The sequence below is a fragment of the Hylobates moloch genome, unplaced genomic scaffold, assembly GCF_009828535.3.
Source record: "Hylobates moloch isolate HMO894 unplaced genomic scaffold, HMol_V3 SCAFFOLD_1, whole genome shotgun sequence".
Lineage (NCBI taxonomy): Eukaryota > Metazoa > Chordata > Mammalia > Primates > Hylobatidae > Hylobates > Hylobates moloch.
The window spans coordinates 194038780-194061605 of NW_026652276.1; the positions used below are offsets into that span (position 1 = coordinate 194038780).

At 37.4% G+C, this 22826-nt stretch overlaps 1 protein-coding gene across 2 annotated transcripts in view; it reads left to right on the forward strand.

Annotated features, from left to right (window-relative positions):
• LOC131380909 (putative uncharacterized protein encoded by LINC00269) overlaps positions 1–22826 on the forward strand; it is a 57778-nt gene that overhangs the window by 16652 nt on the left and 18300 nt on the right. The window contains exons 3-4 of one of the 2 annotated variants that reach the window (XM_058426105.1): positions 972–1089; positions 3646–3688. In XM_058426105.1, the coding sequence (XP_058282088.1) occupies positions 972–1089; positions 3646–3671 (144 nt within the window). In that variant the 3' untranslated portion in view covers positions 3672–3688. Of the gene's footprint in view, positions 1–971; positions 1090–3645; positions 3689–22826 lie in introns of those variants that run through there. The other variant, XM_058426106.1, reaches the window with a different exon arrangement.

Genomic DNA, 22826 nt, shown 5'->3' on the forward strand with positions numbered 1-22826 from the left:
GAAACTGGAAAACATCATTCTCAGTAAACTATCACAAGGACAAAAAACCAAACACCGCATGTTCTCACTCATAGGTGGGAATTGAACAATGAGAACTCATGGACACAGGAAGGGGAACATCACATTCCGGGTACTGTTGTGGGGTGGGGGGTGGGGGGGGCGGGGACAGCATTAGGAGATATACCTAATGCTAAATGACGAGCTAATGGGTGCAGGAAATCAACATGGCACATGGATACATATGTAACAAACCTGCACATTGTGCACATGTACCCTAAAACCTAAAGTATAATAAAAATAAAAAAATAAAAAAGAAGGAATGTTGTCAGGGATAGATACAATTCGAAGGCCCTCTTTCCATCATAGTACAAGAAGGTAAAACTTTCAAAAAGTTTTTTTTTTTTTTTTTTTAAGAAAAGAACACAGATGGGCATGAATTCCCTTGTTTCTTCCTTCCAGCATGATAAGACATGGGCTCCTTTAAAGTATCTATAGCCATTTTTTCTCTCTTCAGAGGCTTTTATCCTTCCATGGGCCTGGACCTAACCCTATTCTAGTTCCCCTCTTCCACCACTGCCCCAATAAGCCATGGGAGGCACGGGGGAATGTCTCTGCCCTGCTCCTTTTCATCTCCATTTGAGGTGTGTGGCCTCTGAGCACCTTAGGAGCTTCATCTCATAAGATGCTTTACTCTCTTTTCCTCAAGGACATAGCCTGGAGAGAATTCTGGCCCAATGATGATATCCAGGTATTTCTGAGTCCTTAATTCTATGTCATCATATTTCCACTCTTTAAAAGCATCCCCATAATTTCTAACAGAACACAAGATGAGAATTGGGCCTTGGAAACAAGCAGAAGCTTAGTTATTAAGGCCGGTGCAAAAAGGCCAGGATCAGAGAGTGGCTTGATGCTTTATATACATTATCACTCATCATCACAATTCTGTAAGAGGATTTTTTTTTATGTGACAGGGTCTCACTCTGTTGCCCAGTTTGGAATGCAGTGGTGTAATCAAGGCTCATCGCAGCCGTGACCTCCCAGGACCTAGTAATCCTCCCACCTCAGCCTCCTTCGCAGATGATACCACAGGTATGTGCCAACATGCCCAGCTAATTTTTTAAATCTTTGTAGAGATGGGGGTCTTACTATGTTGCCCAGGCTGGTCTTCAACTCCTGGGCTCAAGCGCCTTGGCCTGTCTTGGCCTCCCAAAGTGTTACGATTACAGGCATGAGCCACTGTGCCCGGCCAAGAGGAATGTTTTTACCCTACTTTACAGATGACAAAAGTAGGTTCACCTTAGGGAACCTATGGAAGTGCATGAAATTATGAATGGTAAAACAAGAATTTAGGCTTTAGTTTGATATTAAAGCCCATCCTCATTCTACCATTCTAATGGACCTACTTTTGTCAAGATCACCAACAGCTTCTATGTTGCCAAATCTAATGGACCTGACTCTATCTGCATTTTGTTGAACTTGTCAGAAGCATCGAACAATTTATCACTTCCTTAAAATACTCTCCGCTATTAGCTTTTCTGACATCACACTCTTCCGCTTTTTCTCCTGTTTGCTGAGATTTCCTTCTATCTTTGCAGTTTCTTTTCTTTTATCTGACTTCTAAATAAAAAATGCTTCAGGGCTAGGTTTTCTTTTTCTAAACACTCTCCATACGTGATCTTATCTAGTTAGATGGCTTAAATAGTATCTGATGACTTAGTATCTCTTCAGCATCATGCTAATATTTTCCCTAGCTTATTATACTCCAGCCACCCTAGCTTCCTCACTGATACTTAAACATGCTAAGCATGCCTCTGTCACAGGGTCTTTGAATTTACTGTTCTTTCTGTTTGTGACAATTCCACTCATCAGATATGTGCACAGCTTGCATCTTCACTTCTTTCATCTTTATGCTCAAATATCGCCTCCTCAGAGGTACCATCCCTGGCTATGCTGTATTACACAACACCCACCCAACTCCAGGCACTCCTACTTTCCTTACACTGTGTTAGTTTTCATCAAAACCTTTATTACCATCTGATGCATTGTGAGCACATAGCAGGTGCTCAATATATTTTGGATTAATAAGCTTATTAATTAAGAACTCACAAATATCTATTTACAGCTGAGGCCACAAGTCCTAGAAGCCATGGGGTGTAGAAGTTAAGATGATGGGCTCAAGGGCTTGACTGAGTGGACTTGGTTCCCAGCTCTACCATTTACTAGTTGTTTCACCCAGTTACTTACTCTCTTTGTGCCTAAATTTCCACTTTAATACAATAGAAATACTAGTAATTGTACTTAATAATACTAAAAGTACTTATTTCATAAGCTATTTTGAGGGTAAATGGCTTAATACATTCCAAGAACTTCAGACAGTATCTCAGTAAAAGTGCCCAATAATTCTTAGTTCTTCTTCCTCCTCTTCTTCTCATCCTTCTTCTCCTTCTTCTCCTTCTCCTTCTCCTCCTTCTCCTTCTCCTTCTTCTCCTTCTCCTTCTTCTCCTTCTTCTATTTCCTAGTTACCTACTTTATCTACTGGGTTGTCAAACAGGCATCTCAAGCTTAGTGTGTCCAAGGCAGAACCCTTGGTTGTTTTCTCAGATTTGTCTTCCCTCCAGAAATCACCAGCTCAGTAAATGGCACCACATGTTGCTCACAAAATAAAGAGGGATGATCTTCAGTTTCTCTCTTTTCCATATCTACCTCATTCAATCCACCAGCAAGTCTGTGAAGATTCTACTTGCAAAATATATCCATAGCTCTGCAATTCCACTGCTATTACTCTAATCCAAGACAACATGATCTCTTTCTTTCACTATACTAATACCTTTAAACTTGTTCATTTTCTCCTCTTGTTCCCTTCAAATTCATCATCATACTAAAGCCACAGCAATTTTTAAAGAAGACTCTCCTAATCATAGCCTTCAGTGACTTTTCCTTGAATGTAGAATAAAATCCAAACTCCTTACTATGACCTACAAGGGCCTGCACAATCTCAAAACTACCTCCTTTTCCAGTCTCATCTTCTTCCACTTGCTTTTTTGTCTGCGATACGTCAGCCACACTGGCTCACACAGGCTACCTTTTTTCTTCAGTGAAACTGTTTTCTACACTTTACTGTCTCAGAGCTTTTGCAGGAATTATTCCTTCTACCTGGAATGCTATTCCCTGAGCTTTTGGAATAGTTGGTTTCTTTCCATTCCCCTTGTCTGAGCTCAAAGGTCACATGTGCAGAGGGGCTTCCTATAACACCCTTGCTAAAATTTGGAGACAATACGTGCAATAATTCTATGATATTTAGATTTGAATAGTTTGCTTTAATAAAACAATTCTTTTTTGAGTTGTCTGAGAAGATTTATTTTTACTTATTTTTATTAATTTAAATATTTGTACATATTTATGGAATACATGTGATATTTTGTGATGTGCATAGACTGTGTAATGACAAATCAGGGGATTTGAGTTGTCCATCACCTTGAGCACTTATCATTTCCATAATCTGGGAACATTTCAAACCCCCTTTTTAAGGTATTTTGAAATATACAATACATTGTCATTAACTATAGTAACCCTACTATGCTACTGAACATTAGAACTTACTCTTTCTAACTGTGTGTTTGCACATTTGTACCAATCTCTTTTTAGATTCCCTACTTCCCAGTCTCTGGTAACCATCATTCTACTCTCTACCTCCATGAGATCAACTTTTTTATCTCCCATATACCAGTGAGAACATGTGATATTTGTCTTCCTCTGCCTGGCTTAAGTGAAACAATCATTCGTATTAGTGACTTTCAACTTTTATTTGTTTGCTCTGGACAACTTTTAAATTAATAAACTGTTGAATTGAATCCCGTTATGTAAAAATGCTAAAGTCAGGACATCTTTGCTTGTTTTAGAACAGGGTGAGGAGTGATGAACCAGATTCCGATCTTCTCATCCTTTTAGTAGTTCCCTAGAGTGATACCGACTTAGGAGCCCAATTAGAGAACCAATAGTTTGCATAATCTATACATAGATAAAGCGAATTCTGAATTAGAAAGATGGACATGGCTACATCCACATAAAAACAAAATATCTGGTCAATTTCATAAAGTATCTAGATAAACATTCTGATTGCATTTTCTTGTGATTTTATTCTCAAACATTTATTCCTACAACTACATTTTTTTTCCCCTTGAAATCAGTAAATGGATATCGTGGGATTCCTGGCACCTAGAATCCAGACTTGCACACATAAGAGACACAGTAAATGCTTTTTGACTAAATTAAATGCATAGATAAAGGCATACAAAGGTTTAAATTTGGCTTTATGCTATTTTGTAGCCTTTAAAAAAGTTCTATGTTGTAACCTCATTTCACATTTTGTGACAGTGATCCCTTCAAGCATGATATACTTATGGCATGCCTACTGAGTACCAGGTAATGCTGATGCTGGGTGCTTTCCTGTGTCATAAATGTTTTCCATAATGCTCACGCAAACCATTGAAGCTGGGTGTTGTCCACACTTTCACATATGAAGAACATTATTGTACTTCATAGAGGTTAATTGATTAATGCCTTGTTAAATGGAGAGGAGAGGATTAAAAACATGATCTTTTTGACCTCAAAGTTCATTTTTTTCTTTTATATTATGAAAAATACAAAGTCTAATTCCCTGATCAGTACAGAAGAATCCTGAAAGAATTATGTTAGTTTTGGAAGTCAATATTTTAAAGACGTAATTAATTAAAAAGGGCGCAGATAGTGTTAAAGGGTAAGCTGGTGATATTTGACTTCTTCAAAGATTGTCTTAGAAGTTGATAATATGAACTATGTATAATTAATAAAGTGACATTAACTTTTATTTTACTGAAATTTGGGCTTTGTTAAAGCTTGAAAGAGAACCCTCCTTCAACACTTCCATTCCACAAATGTTGGCATTAAAAAGCGTCTGCATTCACTAGGAAGTAGGAAGCCTAGGCCCTCTGAAACTGGGTATTATCTATTTCTGTATTGCAAAAATAATTAATAATATTTAATTATTTAATTTATCACATTAATGATAGCACTGATGGGAGACTGTACTAAGCCATAACCAGAATGAGGTGCATTTTGGAAGATTTATAAAAACCAAATGACTACTTCTATTTTCTAGTATCATGCCCAGCATCCATTCACCTAGTTGGCAGTAAGTGTGAGGTGAGAAAAACAAATTTATATTTCTGTAAAGCAGTCGTCAAACAGACATTCAATCACTGGGAGAATGTTAAAATGGTGGCAGTTCAAAAACAAGAATATAATGCAGAAAACTATTTTGATAAAGGACAACCTTATCAATTTAGGCAGAGGTAGATTATCACTAAACTTTTTCTATGTATGATTTAAAATCACACTTGTGTTGCATTAATATTTATTAAAATAATGCTGGAAAGCAGAAAAGAATAATAGAACATCATAATTCAAAGAATTGAAGGACCCTAAAAAAAGAAATATGAATTAAATTCTGTTACTGTTTCAACAGGTATAGCTTAGTACTCTCTATCTAGATCTGTATCATCTGTATCTATAAAAAGGTTTACTATAATTTCTAAGGAAATTAAACTGTGGTCCACATGGTCCCTGTCAATGTAGGAATTAACACCTATTTTTGGAGTCATGACACAATTATACCTGCTTGTTATGAACCCTAGAGGTAGATAGAAGTTTTAACCTTTTTTCTGTATTAATAAGTGAGAAAAATAGAAGAAATATTTAATCAACTATAAATTAAACAATCTATAATTTACAATGAAATTAACAATAAAATTAAGAGAGATAAAAGTTATAAAGAAAAAACATAAAGAGAAAAAAATGTTGATTCTAAGAGAAGGCTTAGTGAACCCACAGTGAGGCTGAATTGGGGGAGGGAGCAAGGCAAGGGGGCATTGAGTGCAGTTTTCATTTTATTTTATATATTATGAGTGCATTTATTTTACAGCCTCTAGTATTTTTAATGTGCTTTGCAATGCAAAAAACATATTTATATAGAAGAGAATATGTTTAATTATTAATTAATTCATTCAACAAATATTAAAGGCCTACTTTGGGCTAGATATAGTTCTCCATACTGATGGTACAGTGGAGAACAAGATAGGAAAATCTCTGCCCTCATGGAGCTTGCAGTCTAGTTGGCATACCAGTCAATAAATAAATATATTGCATAAGGATAAATAGTAACATGTGCTGTAAAAAAGAAAGCAAGAGACAGAGAATGATGGGAAAGGGGCTTATTTATATTGGCCGAATGGGGAAAGCCTCTTTGAGGAAGCAGAACCGAGACCTAATGAGTAACCCAGGGAGCTGGCTGGAGGACTATCTGAGAGAACTGCATGTAAGGCAGAGGCAGTGCAGCCAGTGGAGGGTAAAAGGGTGGAAATGACAGGTCAGGGTGCAGTCTGAGGTTTCAAGTCTAGATGATGAGGACATGAAAAGGAAGCTTGGAGACCAGTGCTGCTTTGGGAAGGTAGGTAATGGTATCAGTTTAGATATGGTGATTCTGAAGCAAAAGTGAGATATCCAAGTGGAAATGTCCAATAGGAAGTATGGAATGGAATAGGATGTATGTTAGAAATATGAGAATCATATGCACAGAAATGACTTAGAAAGAACTGAGAGCAAAAGGCTGAGGGAGGCATTTTAAGAGAAATCATTTGGTAATGGGGAAGAAAGAGGGCCATATAAATAAATAAAGGAGGTATTTTTAATATAACAGATTAAAATCAAAAGTATGAAACAGACTAAAAGGGAGAATCAATCAGAATAGTTTGGGGTCACATAGGATAAGGGAGGATAGCATTTCGCAGAGGAATTGGTAAAACATGAAGCAAAAAAGCAAACCAGTACTTCAGATATGTAAAAATTAAGATGGGAAAGCATTAAGTCATATTTGGAACCAGATAGTCTTGCACCAACATTTACTAGGTAAATGATTTTAATCTTAACTGGGCTAAGTTTTCTTGAGATTATTGTTGGAATTAGAAGTAATGGAAAATATCACAAGTGATTGGCATGTAATAAAAAGATAACCAATATTTTTGACCTATAGAAAAGTTTTCAGACTGGTTTAAGAAAACTTGAAAAATGGGTATAAAGTGTGTGTGTGTGTGTGTGTGTGTGTGTTTTAGAAACACTCTAGCAGAAGAAACAGACCTGATGATTTTAAGAGAAATAATAGTAATCTCATAGACAGAAGACTGCTGTAAGCATTTCTTTCTACCTCCTTTCTAATAGAGCCACAGTTTTCTTCAGACATCAACCATGAAGCCCAGGTTCCCGAAAAGAAGCTGACTTCACCCCTAGCAGCCTTTGGGTCTGATTTTTCTAAATCTGAGATTCCCAAATTTCTTGGTTCCTTGTGTCTTTAGTGTCTAAGTAATTTTTTAAAAAAATTATTCTTTAAATTCTGGGGTACATGTGCAGAACGTGCAGGTTTGTTACATAGGTACACATGTGCCTTGATGGTTTGCTGCACTCATTAACCTGTGATCTACATTAGGTATTTCTCCCAGTGCTAACCCTCCCCTAGCCCCCCACCCGCTGACAGGCCCTGGTGTGTGATGTTCCCCTCCTTATGTCTATGTATTCTCTTTGTTCAACTCCCACTTATGAGTGAGAACATGCGGTGTTTGGTTTTCTGTCCTTGCGATAGTTTGCTGAGATTGATGGTTTCCAGCTTCATCCATGTCCCTGCAAAGGACATGAACTCATCCTTTTTATGGCTGCATAGTATTCCAGGGTATATATGTGCCACATTTTCTTTATCCAGTCTATCATTGATGGGCATTTGGGTTGGTTCCAAGTCTTCGCTATTGTGAACAGGGCCACAATAAACATACGTGTGCATGTGCCTTTATAGTAGAATGATTTATATTCCTTTGGGTATATACCCAGTAATGGGATTGCTGTGTCAAATGCTATTTCTAGTTCTAGATCCTTGAGGAATCACCGCACTGTCTTCCACAATGGTTTAACTACACTCCCAAGTAACTATTTATGATGTCTTTGGGTCAAAAGAAATACCTAGCAGTTCAAAACTTCTCAAACCTGTGCTGAGATTGTACATCACCACCCTCACTACCTCAACCTTATTGATTTTGTGCAATACTTGGTCTTTATCAAAACAGCTACTGAAAAAACAGCTTCTCAAAGGTATATCATCATTGAAAGGAATGTTTCGGCATCTCATGTGGAAATTGTGAATGACCTTGAGCTAACAGTTTTTGCAATGTCCTACAGATGTTGAGTATCGCTATATTTCCTTCAAAAATCTAAAATATACTGCATACCCTTGTGAGTTTATTATAGCACTGTTTCACACAGTTTTGGAAACAGCGTCCTTTCACACAGTTTTGGGAAACCCATCTCCAAGTGCAATTTTATTTTCTTTGCTACTGACTGGTTTAGGGGTAGATATGTGGTCTAATTTTGGCAATTATGGCAGGAAGAATGTTTTAAATGTAGATTTTGCTATTATTTACGTATGGTGAGTTAAGCAGGTTAGGAGACAACTGTGATCAAAAAGACAGTTTGTTATACTCACAGATCCCAAGAGAAGGGGCATGCAACTGCATGGAGGCTACATGAGGAAGGACTGGTGTTGGTCAAGAGGCAGAAGGAGCTCTCGCCCAAAGGTGGGCAAGATCCTATATTGTGCGTTCTATAGGACATACCAGGTAAGGCAAGGTAAGCAGGTTAAGGATTGGCTAGTTTCGATAACTTCAATAGGCTGTGGGGCTTAGGGACTGACTGTCCCTAGTTGTTTGATACCTGGCCCTTGGGGTGACTAGGGCAGGTAGATAGTGGTCTGGACTATAAGAGCTTGATAAGAGAGGTGGTTATGGGTATGCACTGTGGATTGATTGGTTTGCATGTCAAAGGCATGCTTGCAGGAGAGCCCTTTATGATCTCTAGGAATTGCAACCTTGGGAAGAGCAGTCTCTTCAGAATTAGCAAGGTCCTAAAGTGTCAAAGAATCAGAGACACACAGTTCATGCAAGGATGGCACATCTGAGTTTCTGGAACAGCTGTGGAATTGTTGCCCTGTCTCTCCCTTTGGAGATGGGAGGCTTGGAACTGATGCCACAATCTTGCTACCACCCAGGGGATGAAGATGAGAGACGGAGGTGGGTGGACACAAGAGAACTGAAGGACAACAGAGTAGAGTCATTGTATTAGGTTGACCCTGAACCTTATTAATCTTTGGGCTTTCAGTTACGTGATCCGATACATTGTTTTATTGTTTAAATTGGTTTATTGTTGCTGTTCATTGTTGTTTTCCTTTTAGATTTCTGATTACTTTCAGCTGTGCTCTTGTAACATTTACAAAACTACAATGTGAAAACCCACAGGATCTATTGGGGAGGGATTAATTTTCTAAAGGAAAGGAAAGATTTTTCAAGTCTGCTTTTGATGATATTAAGATGTATTACTGAGGCTTGCTGAATGTTTGCCCTCCTAGAATAAATGAAGAATACAAGGCTTTTAGCTGCATTTGCATTCAATAGATGACTTAGTTTGCTGACTTAACTGTAATACATTATTTTTTTGCAAAAATCATTCTGAGATATCACTGCTGGATAGGAGAAAGTCATGTAGCATTTCTATAATAATCTTCCATTTTAAATATTTCATACTAGGGTAGTCAAAATTCATATGGAGATTTTCAAAATAGCTTACAGGTTTTTAGGAAAACATTATTTTCTTGTGAAGAGATAACTACTGGAGAAATTCTGAATCAAATCCATTTGTTCAGTTTATACTATGTATATGGGGGAAGATAGTACCCCCTTAAGATGCAACAATTATACAAATAACCCTATTAACACACATAAGTAGCACACTAAAAGTGTGTGTGTGTGTGCGCGTGTGTGAATGTGTACATGTATAAACATGTAAAAACCTTATATTTAATAAGGCTACTTCTTATGTCAAATTGGATAATGGCTTAATAAATATGAGAGTTTTGATTTCTTAACAACTAATTTATAAAAGTTTTATTAAATTAATATATACACATGGTTTTTTAAAATAAATTAAATAATACAAAAAGTAATTATAATAAAAAACAGTGACAGCCCATCCAAATTTTGTCTCCAGGATCAACAGCTTTGAATTCTTTCTTCCTGTGATTTCCATGTTTTTCTATACAGTATGTTTTAAGTGCTGTTTGTTTACTGATTGGTTCTGTTTGCCATCTATTGAATATTTTTTATGATTTGTAAGTTAATTTCATTGTATTTTCAACCCCTTCTCCCATTCTCTTTTAAAAATTTTTTATCTTAAAAATTGTCAAATAAAAATTATTTATATTTATGGGTGTACAACACGATGTTTTGAACTTTGTATATACTGTGGAATGCCTAAATCAAGCTAATGAACATATGTATGCATTACATCACATACTTACCATTTTTTGGTGGAATAAATGAAATGAAAGAAGATACAAACAAATGGAAGAACATTCCATGCTCATGGGTTGGAAGAATCAATATCGTGAAAATGGCCATACTGCCCAAGGTAATTTATAGATTCAATGCCATCCTCATCAAGCTACCAATGACTTTCTTCACAGAATTGGAAAAAACTACTTTAAAGTTCATATGGACCAAAAAAGAGCCCGCATCACCAAGTCAATCCTAAGCCAAAAGAACAAAGCTGGAGGCATCACACTACCTGGCTTCAAACTATACTACAAGGCTACAGTAACCAAAACAGCATGGTACTGGTACCACAACAGAGACATAGATCAATGGATCAGAACAGAGCCCTCAGAAATAGTGCCACATATCTACAACTATCTGATCTTTGACAAACCTGACAAAAACAAGCAATGGGGAAAGGATTCCCTATTTAATAAATGGTGCTGGGAAAACTGGCTAGCCATATGTAGAAAGCTGAAACTGGATCCCTTCCTTACACCTTATACAAAAATTAATTCAAGATGGATTAAAGACTTATATGTTAGACCTAAAACTATAAAAAACCCTAGAAGAATACCTAGGCATTACCATTCAGGACATAGGCATGGGCAAGGACTTCATGTCTAAACCACCAAAAGCAATGGCAATGAAAGCCAAAATTGATAAATGGGATCTAATTAAACTAAAGAGCTTCTGCACAGCAAAAGAAAATACCATCAGGGTGAACAGGCAACCTACAAAATGGGAGAAAATTTTCGCAACCTACTCATCTGACAAAAGGCTAATATCCAGAATCTACAATGAACTCAAACAAATTTACAAAAAAAAAACAAACCCCATCAAAAAGTGGGCAAAGGATATGAACAGACACTTCTCAAAAGAAGACATTTATGCAGCCAAAAGACACATGAAAAAATGCTCATCATCACTGGCCATCAGAGAAATGCAAATCAAAACCACAATGAGATACCATCTCACACCAGTTAGAATGGCCATCATTAAAAAGTCAGGAAACAACAGGTGCTGGAGAGGATGTGGAGAAATAGGAACACTTTTACATTGTTGGTGGGACTGTAAACTAGTCAACCATTGTGGAAGTCAGTGTGGCGATTCCTCAGGGATCTAGAACTAGAAATACCATTTGACCTAGCCATCCCATTACTGGCTATTTACCCAAAGGACTATAAATCATGCTGCTATAAAGACACATGCACATGTATGTTTATTGCGGCACTATTCACAATAGCAAAGAGTTGGAACCAACCCAAATGTCCAACAACAATAGACTGGATTAAGAAAATGAGGCACATATACACCATGGAATACTATGCAGCCATAAAAAATGATGAATTCATGTCCCTTGTAGGGACATGGATGAAACTGGAAACCATCATTCTCAGTAAACTATCGCAAGGACAAAAAACCAAACACCGCATATTCTCACTCATAGGTGGGAATTGAATAATGAGAACACATGGACACAGGAAGGGGAGCATCACACTCTGGGGACTGTTGTGTGGTGGGGGGAGTGGGGAGGCATAGCAAGAGATACGCCTTATGCTAAATGACGAGTTAATGGGTGCAGCACACCAACATGGCACGTGGATACATATGTAACAAACCTGCACATTGTGAACATGTACCCTAAAACTTAAAGTACAATAATAAAAATTTTAAAAAAAGTTCAAAAGATCTATATTACAATACAGTGAAGAGAACTAGTATCAATGTATTATGTATATGAAAATTGCCAAGATTATATTCTGTGTTCTCTTCCCGTGCTCTTAATATAGTTCTAGCACTATTTTTATTTAAGAGATAATCTGTGTTTATATCATTATGACAAAGTAAGTACTGTTTATTGAGTTCAGAAGTGTAGTATAGTTGCAATAAATAATTGCCTTGTGTTTATTTGCCTAAATTATTTTACATGTATGCCCCTTGTTTTTCCATGTACTTCACCATGGCATTTATCATACCATGTATTTATCAAGTCTATATTTTTTCAGCAAACTTACCTTTGGAGAGCTTGTTCCTCCTGCTTAAATTAGGACTTGTTATTTTCTGGGTACCCAGCTGCTGTCAAGCTGTGGGGTTTCTTTACCCTTCTCTTGGTTCCGGTCATCATTTTCTGAGTCCCATGCCTTCTACTTTCTATTTTGTTTCCTTGTTTTGCTAAAGCATGTTCTCCAGTCACTCTGCAGGAAAGGCTGCTGGGTAATTCTGACATATTAAAGATCTTTTATTCTGCTTTCAGATTGGGTTTAGGATATTAGTTTGAAAAAAATAAATCCTCCAGAATTTCAAAGGCATTTCTCCATTTTCTCAGTTTCCAGTGTTGTAGAGGAATCTAATGCCATTCTTAGTCTCTGACATTTTTTTCTTTTCTCAAGTCTTATTTGTCCTTGAATTTCCCATTCATTTTCATTAATTATTATTATTATTTTATCCAGCTCTCCTCTTAATCTCATCTGCTTTTTTTTTTTTTGAGACAGAGTTTCGCTCTTTCGCCTATGCTGGAGTGCAGTGGCACGATCTCAGCTCACTGCAATCTCTACCCCCAGGTTCAAGTGAATTCTCCTGCCTCAGCCTCCTGAGTAGCTGGGATTACAGGTACCTGCCCTCATGCCCGGCTAATTTTTGTATTTTTAGTAGGGACAGGGTTTACGCCATGTTGGCCAGGCTGGTCTTGAACTCCTGACCTCAGGTGATCCACAAGCCTCGGCCTCCCAAAATGCTAGGATTACAGTCGTAAGCCACCGCACCTGGCCAGTCCTATCCTATGTTATCCAAACCACTGTCGATCTGCAGAAGTCACCTAACTGAACTCTTTTCTTCTACCACTGATTGATTGTTTTCAACACAGTAACCAGATGAATTCTTTTAAAACTCAAGTCTTACCATGCAACTTCTCTGTTTACCTCATTTTAGAGTAAAAGACCTCATGTGATCTGGCCTCCTTTATCTCTTTCTACTTTCCACCTTGTCCCTCCACTCTTGCCACAGGAACCTTTTCTCACTGTTACCTTTCAGTTGACCACCATGCTTAAACTCATGTTCAAGCTTCATATGTTCAGCCTCCCTTTCCTCCCTTTTTCCCTACAGCGCTTACCACCATCTTATATATTGTTTATTTACATATTCATCTTCAATCTTGCCCCTACTGGAATGTAAACAATGTAAGCAATGGGAGATTTTTTTTTACTTCCTATTTGTATGTCCAACACCTAGAAGAGTGCTTGGCTTATCATAGATTTACAGTAAATAGTTTTGATCAAATATGAAGTTAAAATAGTAACTATGAATTAAAGGAGAGCAGGAGACACAAACAGCAACACAACAGGTGAGAAACACTAACTCAGCTGAGAACTGAGTGGAGCACTGAGCCAGCAGAGTAAACAGAGTTGCATAACTTTCACTGTGTTGTGGCAACAAGCATAAATTTCATCAGAAGAAACAACTTTTATTCCTGGACATTCTGAGAAAATATTATCATAAGAAATTTTATATGAAGGCGGGTTTATATGGTTTGGATTTGAGTTTCCACCAAATCTCATGTTGAGTTGTAATACCCAGTGTTGGAGGTGGGGCCTGGTGGGAGGTGACTGAATCGCAGGGGCAGATTTCTCATGAATGGCTTAGCACCATCTCCCTTGGTGCTGTTCTCATGACAGTGAGTGAGTTCTCACAAGATCTGGTTGTTGAAAAGTGTGTAGCACTCCTGCTGTCTCTCTCTTTTGCTCCTGCTATGTGAGATACCTTGCTCTCCCTTTGCCTTCTGCTATGATTGTAAGTTTTCTGAGGCCTCTCTGGAAGCCAAGTAGATGTCAGCACCATGCTTCCTGTACAGCCTGTGGAACCATGAGGTGATTAAACCTCTTTTCTTTATAAATTAACCAGTCTCAGGTATTTCTTTATAGCAATGTGAAAACAGGCTAATACAGGTGTGGAATAGAATAAATTTAATAAGTATATTCTTGATATCTGCTTTACAAAAAAGTAGATTTCCTCATGTGATTATTATTGTTTTTTTAAAAATTAGCCTTGTTGAACCAAAGCAATGCTTGACGTCAGAATGTTGTAGGTAGTTAAATATAAAGTCTGGAGAATCTTAAAGAGTAAATATTCGTCTACAGTTCTGAATGTTTCTCTCAAATATTAGCTGTCTCAGCCAAGCTTTGGAAAGTAGTCAGATAGCAGGCTAGTAATGACTGAGGTCTCCAGTGAGAAATGAAGTATAGATAATTCCTGTTTATAATTGAAAGGAGATCCATGTCCTCTAGGTATAAGTGTATGAGTGATCAGGACATTTTGCAGAAGAAAAGCCTTTTGTATTTTGCTTCGGTAGAGGGCCACTATAACTCTATGTGGAAATGACCTTCTTTGGGCTGGGCTAGGGAATTTTTTTTTTTTTTTGAGATGGAGTCTTGCTCTGTTGCCCAGGCTGGAGTACAGTGACGTGATCTTGGCTCACTGCAACCTCCGCTTCCTGGGTTCAAGCAATTCTCCTGCCTCAGCCTCCCCAGTAGCTGGGATTACAGGCATGTGCCACCATGCCTGGCTAATTTTTATATTTTTAGTAGAGATGGGGTTTCACCTTGTTGGCCAGGCTGGTCTCTAATTCCCGACCTCGTGTTCTGCCTGCCTCAACCTCCCAAAGTGCTGGGATTACAGGTGTGAGCCACTGCACCCAGCCAGGGCCAGGAATTTTTTACATAAAGCAATAGTTAATCTGAAAAAGATTCCACGTTGAGAGTTGATTGTCCCAATGTTCTATCTCATAAAGGCTAAGCCAGAGGCACAAGTTTGGGAGCCACCGGTATGGAGTAGGTGGATGTTGATTCTATGAAGTTTCATGAGTATTAAGAAATAGATATTTGATATAAAAAGAGGGCCAAAATTAGATAGTTGCAGAATACATATATTTAAGGTGTAGGAGAAATGTGAGACACTTTGTTGATTTTTAGGTGCTCAGTTTCTTAAACTGCTTCCTGTACTTGGATAATCTACTTTTATATGGGGCAGAGGTTGGGACCAATGATGAGCAGGTGTTAGAGGCAGTAGCTGCATCTAGGTCACAGAGACAGTAGTGGCCCTTGCTCTGTGGAATAACATCCAGAAAGCTGAATTGTTAGTGGTGGCATTTTAAATTCTGGTGTCTGTACTCAGGGTCAGTGAGAGTGTGTCTTCATAGTGATATAGGAGGGGGGCAGGGAAATGCTGGGTAAAGAAAGGCAGGTCACTGGCTAGGGCTCCACCCTCGGGCCTTTGCCCACAGACCTAGGTGAAGACAGGCATTTCTGTTTTCATGTCCAAATATTGCATTTTCCAAGACTACCCTGGCCCACCATGCCCCCATTCTGTGCCTATAAAAACTCAAGACTCTAGCGGGCACAGACACGAGCAGCTGGACGTTGAGAGGAACACACTGGCAAAAGAACGCACAGGCGGCTGGACATCTAGAGGAGCAGAGAAGCAGAAGAGCACGCCAACAGGCACCAGCTAATGCGGATGGGCCATTGACGTGGGGTGACGTGGAATTCGGCAGGGGTGATCTGAGGAGAGTCTAGCCGCTGGGTGTCCCAACTCCAAGGGTAGACAATTTTCCTACCCCATTCCCCTTCTGGCTTCCCCATTCACCTTACTGAGAGCTACTGCCACTCAAGAAAATCTTGCACTCATTCTCTAAGCCCACGTGTGATCCGATTTTTCTGGTACACTAAGGGAAGAACCTGGGATACAGAAAGCCCTTTGTCCTGGTGATAAGGCAGAGGGTCTAATTGAGCTGATTAACACAAGCCGCCTGCGGATGGCAAAACTGAAAGAGCGCACTCCAACACACGCCCCCTGGGGCTTTGAGCTGAGGGGCACTGCAGAAGCAAGTCACACCCCCATTGCAGGACCTGTGAGGGGGGATAAGGGAACTTTTCCCATTTCAATAGGAATAGCTTTTCAGTTTGATTTTAGGTGTTGTTTCTGCTTCATAGCATCCAAATAGTGTTTGGGTCAGAAAATTCTCACAAATTTTCTGAGTTGTCAATATTCCTTTTTTCTAACTATATATTGAGGTTTTATGTGTGTGTGTAGATACAGAGATGAAGAGAGAGAGAGGGTGATATGGTTTGGCTCTGTGTCCCAAATTTCATCTCGAATTGTAATCCCCATAATCCCCACGGGTCAAGGAAAGAACCTAGTGGGAGGAGTTTGGATCATAGGCGCGGTTTCCCCCATGCTGTTCTCGTGATAGTGAGTTCTCACGAGATCTGATGGTTTCATAAGTGGTTCACACTCACTCCCTCCTGTCACCTTGTGAAGAGGGTGCCTGCTTCCCCTTCCGCCATGATTGTAAGTTTCTGAGGTGTCCCCAGCCATGTGGAACTGTGAGTCAATTAAACCTCCTTCCTTTATATGTTACCCACTCTCGGGTATTTCTTTTTTTTTTTTTTGAGACAGAGTCTCGCTCTTTCACCCAGGCTGGAGTGCAGTGGCGCGATCTCGGCCCACTGCAGGCTCCGCCCCCCGGGGTTCGCGCCATTCTCCTGCCTCAGCCTCCGGCGTAGCTGGGACTACAAGCGCCCGCCACCTCGCCTGGCTGATTTTTTGTATTTTTAGTAGAGACGGGGTTTCACCGTGTTAGCCACGATGGTCTCGATTTCCTGACCTCGTGATCCGCCCGCCTCGGCCTCCCAAAGTGCTGGGATTACAGGCGTGAGCCACTGCGCCCGGCGGGTATTTCTTTATAGCAGTGTGAAAACGGACTGATACAGAGAGCATGCCAAATCCCAAGTATACAACTTGATTATTTTTCATGAAGTGAATTAGCCATGTAACCACCACCAGATCAAGATATACCTTTACTAGCCCTCCAGAGGCCTCCTTCATACTCTTCCCAGTCATTACAAAGGGAACCATTATTCTAGTTCCATAAATGTGTTTTGAACTCTACATAAGTAGAATCATTCAGTATGCATTTGTGTGTGTTTAGCTTCTTTTGCTCAACATTATGATTATAAGATTCATCTAGGTTATCATGTGAAACAAGTTTTATTTTTATAACTGTGTATTCTAACATATCAAGATACTGAAATTTGCTTATCCACTCTATTGTTGATAGACATTTGGGTTGGGGCCATTTCAGGTAATGAATATTGTTTATAGAGTCATTTACATATCTTTTGATGTACAATTTTTTGTGTTCTTTTTGGGTATATATATCTAGGAGTTGAATTATTCTGTTTTAGAACATTTTTCTAATGGGATTTTATCAGTTAATATTTCCACCAGCACTGCAGGAGAGTTGCCCTTGTTCTGTATCTGCACCAATGAATGGAATTATCTCTGATAATAATTTTTTAATAAATTGTTTCTCTTTAAATCTGCCAAAATTTGTTTATGTGTTGGTTGGTTGGTGGCAACTAAGAACCATGTTTTATACTTGTATTAGTCTGGTTCTCCAGGAAAACAGAACCAATACACATATACAATATGCCTTATCTATATATAATAAATATTACATATAATTATATATAATTTTTATATATTTATGTAAATTAATATTTCATATATAATTTCTTTGTATAAATGTAAATATACAAATATTTATAAAGACATTTATGATAAGGAGTTGAAGCATGCATTATGGAGGCAAAATTCCAAGATCTGTATTTAGCCAGATGGATAGCCAGGAGAGCCGATGGGGTAAGTTCCATTCTGAGTTTAATCTTGAAGAAGTAGAACTCTGTCCCAGCTAGAAGCCTGTCAGGCAGAGAGAACAAATCCTCCCTTACTCAGTTTTTTCATTCCATTCAGGCCTTCAAAGGATTGTATGAGGCCCACCCATATTGGGGAAGGCAATCTGCTTTACTCAGTCTGCAAATTCAAATGTTAATCTCATCCAGAAACATGCAAAATAATGCTTAACTTCCCAGTCAAGTTGACCCATAAAATTAGCCATCACAATGCTAAAGGTAAGACATAAATGTACAGGATCAGGGAAACGTGATAGAAACATACAAAATTGTAAAATGTAAAAGCATTTGGAGTAACACTTTACAATTTTCTTTGAAATCCGTTTGTTGCCTAGAGGTGGGACCCTGAATGTGAAGTTTAACCTTAGCTAAGCCCTTACGTTGATAATACACAGATTGATAATTAAAGTGTAGTTTTCAAACATGTTTTTTTTTCAGTACTTTAATATCTCAGGTAATATTAAAACTTGTTTAGTTTTCCCAAATAGCCGTAACTCCACAAACTCATTTCTTTTTCTCATGCTTTGTATTTGAGGAGAAGGCAAACTTCTCCTGCTGGAGTTATTTTCTTTAGGATTTTTATTAGTATGCCTTCTTCAGTGTCATCAGCACTTTGCTTCTCATTGCTGCTATAGCAAATTACCACACATTTAGTGACTTAGACAACATACATTTATTATCTCACAGTTCTAGAGGTCAGAAATATGACACAGGTCTCAGTGGGCTAAAATCAAGGTTATCAACTGGGTTGGGTTCCTTCTGTATGTTCTGGGAGATAATCTGTTTCCTTGCCTTTTCCAGCTTCTAGCAACTGCCTGCATTCCTTGGCTCATGGCTCCCATCCAACTTCAAAGCCAGCAGTGTAGCATCTTTAAATGTCTAACTCTGACTTCCCTGTCCCTCTCTTCCACTTAGAAAGAACCTTGTAACTATATTTGTCCCCCACCCCCAGGAAAATCCAAGATAATCTTCCCACGTTGAGGTCAGCTGATTAGCAACCTTAATTTCATTTGCAACATTAATTCCATTTTGCTATGTAACCTAATATATTCAAAGTAGGACATGCATTCTTTGGGTGTTTATTATTCTGTCTATCACACCCAGAAGGGAGAGGAAACCAGTGTCAGGAGTGAATTTTATCTGCCTACCATAAAAATATGGTGGTCCTTCTTTTTTTAACTTTTAAGTTCAGGGGTACACGTGCAGGTTTGTTATGTAGGTAAACTTGTGTCATGGGAGGTTGTTGTACAGATTATGTAGTCATCCAGGCATTAAGCCTAGTATCCATTAGTTAATTTTTTCTAATCCTCTCCCTGCTCCCACCCTCTGCCTTCTGATAGGCCCCAATGTATATTGTTTCTCTCTTTGTGTCCATGTGTTCTCATCATTTAGCTCCCGCTTATAAGTGAGAATATGTGATATTTGGTTTTCTGTTCCTGTGGTAGTTTGCTAAGGATAATGGCTTCCAGCTCCAACTATGTTCCTGCAAAGGACATAATCTAGCTCATTTTTTATGGCTGCATAGTATTCCACGTGTATCTGTACCACATTTTCTTTATTCAGTCTATCATTGATGGACAGTTAGGTTGATTCCATGTCTTTGCTATTGTGAATAGTGCTGCAATGAACATACGTGTGCATGTGTCTTTATAATACAATGGTTTATATTTCTTTGGGTATATACCCAGTAATGAAATGGCTGGGTTGAATGGTATTTCTGTCTTTAGGTCTTTGAGGAATTGCTACACAGTCTTCCACAATGGTTGAACTACATTACACTCCTATTAACAGTGTATAAGTGTTCCTTTTTCTATAGTGGCCCTTTCTGTGTCAGTTTTCTTAAGGGCATTCCCTTAAATAACTGCAAAAGAAGGGATAATGCCAGCAAATGATACATTCATGTTTTTGAAGCTTTTTTTCCCCACAGGCCAATTTTTTTTTGTGAAGTTCCATACAAATAGCCACAAAAGTAACATTTATCTGCTGTAGTCACTAAAATCTACATATACTCCTGAGAAAGGTTTCAAACTATAGATTTTCACAATACTTTGTAATAACCTTCTGCTTTATGTATCCCTTACCATTCCTTAGTTTACTCATAGATAATTATGCTGCTACCTATTAAAGGGAAAAATAAACATTGAAAATCCCGGGAAAGCACAAAGCGTGCTATTCGCACAGATCTCTAATAAACCTGGTTTAGCTTTCAGCTTTAAATGGGATGTATGCCGACATTGACCTTAATATTCAATGCTTGGTAAATACTTTGAAAGCCAGGTTTGTTGTGAATTCTGAATTCTTTGTTAAGTAGTGGTAATTTTCATATTTAATTTCTTAGCAGCCAAAGACTTTCTACCAAATCAAAGTGAAATTAGTACCATGTTTGATATAAACTGTAGAATTCTGTTTCATTAGAAAATCCAATTTCTCTTTGTACTCATTTATACTATTAACTTTACTTTTGCCTGAGATTTTTCAGAGATAGAATGAGGTTTACCTTATATAGCCTATTTTCAGTTCTTATTCTTAAAATTTACATTTAGAATAAGCAATGACATCTGTCATGGAGATCGAATTATTAATATTTGTGCATATTATGGCTCTATATTAACTGTGTGTAGTTCTTTCTAAGCTTGATCTCAAGCATAGCAGAGTAATTTTAGCATATTGGAAAAAATTCAACATATAAGTACCACAAATTTGATATACTTATTTATAAAATTGTATTGATGAGAATAAGACGTATTTTAAAAATATGAGTCAGATCTGAACTGTTTAGTTAAAAATGATTTGGCTTATGGAAAGTATACTTGGCCCTCAAACTTTACCTTTCTCACATATACTTTTGTCAATATTTCTCTAATCCTTATTTCTACTTCTGTCTAAATTTTCAGAGAGGTTGTTACTGTACATACTCTCTCATTTAACCATATCTAGTTTTGGATCATTTTTCACATAATGTTATGTTGTGAACTTTTTTCTATGTCACTAGAAAAAGATTAAAAATATAACTTTTAATGTTTGAATATCAACCATTGCCTTATTGTTGTTATGTTGTTTTTAATTTTTAATATTATAAATAATGCTGAAAAGACATTTAAAACTTTGAATTTACACCTGAAGTCAGACCTGAAAATTTATCATAAATTTTGATACGATAGCTCTATTATTATCATTTTTCAAATAGTCTCTCATTATAGTTTTGCTGTCAACAAATAGTTATGTAGGAGTGTATTTGAGTGTTTTCACTTATCAAGATATTATTTTCTCCATTAAATATTAAAATTTTCTTCAATTTTTAGTGGATTATGGTCAGAAAATGTGAACTGTGCAGTTTCTGCTTTTTGGAATTGATTGGGGGCTTTCTTTGAAGCTATATGTATCTAGTCATCAAAGTCAAGAACAAAATGGAATCTTTGAAGTCCTCTGAAAGTAAGATGAAGAATTTTACAAAACTTTAGAAGCCTCATCTGAAACTCTCTCCCCTCTCTTTCCCTACCATTTCTAGCTGATAAAAATCTAAAGGTTTAAATATAACATAATTATTATTATTTTCATTATGCTTATTTTAAGAAGTTTTAAATTTCCATGTAATGAAAATTCCTGGATTATCAGAAGATGTTTATTTATATTTTAATTCAAGAACTTCCAGGAATATTTGGGTATAGAATACCTTTCTTTCATTTTGTTTGGATTTGGTTCACACATTTATTTGCATGTTCATTTTTTTTCAAATCAAGAAAGTTTTCTATTATATTTTTAATATTGTTTCTATTTGTTTTGCTTATTTTAGAAATAGTGAATCATATAATTTCCTATCATTATTATGTTGGAGTTTTGTTTTTTATTCTTGTCTTATTCTCAATGTTTGCATAACTTTAATGTTTCCTTTCTTCTATATTTTTGGTGAAGTTTCTTGAGATTGCCCTGTACATTACAGCTCCAAGTTTTTGCAGTGTCTACTTCCATTTATTGCTCCTAGTGGAGATACTGATCCTGTGTTGCATTTTTAGTTTTCTTTTAATTCTTTCTTATTTTACTCAGCTCTCTTTCAATTTCATCTAGGGTACTGCCCTCTTATGGCTTTTTATGGCTTTCTGCTTCCATGTTATAGTGTTTCTTCTTGTGTGAAAATCATCACTATATATTATCATAATTTTACCTGGCCTCCCTAATATTCAATGTCAAAACTTAAGAACATGTTGAAAAACTAAGATAATACAATGAAGTAATAGGTAAGAAGTATGATAGTCTATTTATACAACAGAATAAAGAAGAGGTTACAAATTAAATGTGTAGGTAGAATATCGGTATTTTGAGGGCAGTATGAAATATGAAAAAATCTTGTTTTGTTATTCAACAAATATTTATTAAGTACCTGGTATGGTGACCAAGAAAGAATTTATAATCTAGTGAAAATGTGCAAAGATCACTAAGCGATTGCAATTGGTTGACAAGTAGAAGTTTAAAATGAGAAGGTACTAACTACAGAAGGCTGTGGGAGAGATGGGAAAAAAGAATGCTATCAAGAGAGGGTACAGCATGTGCAAAGGCTCAGAGATGAAGGAATTCACAATTTGAGATATTCAGCGTTTAGAACTTAGGTATGTAAAATTAATAGTTTGTGTATTAAATCATA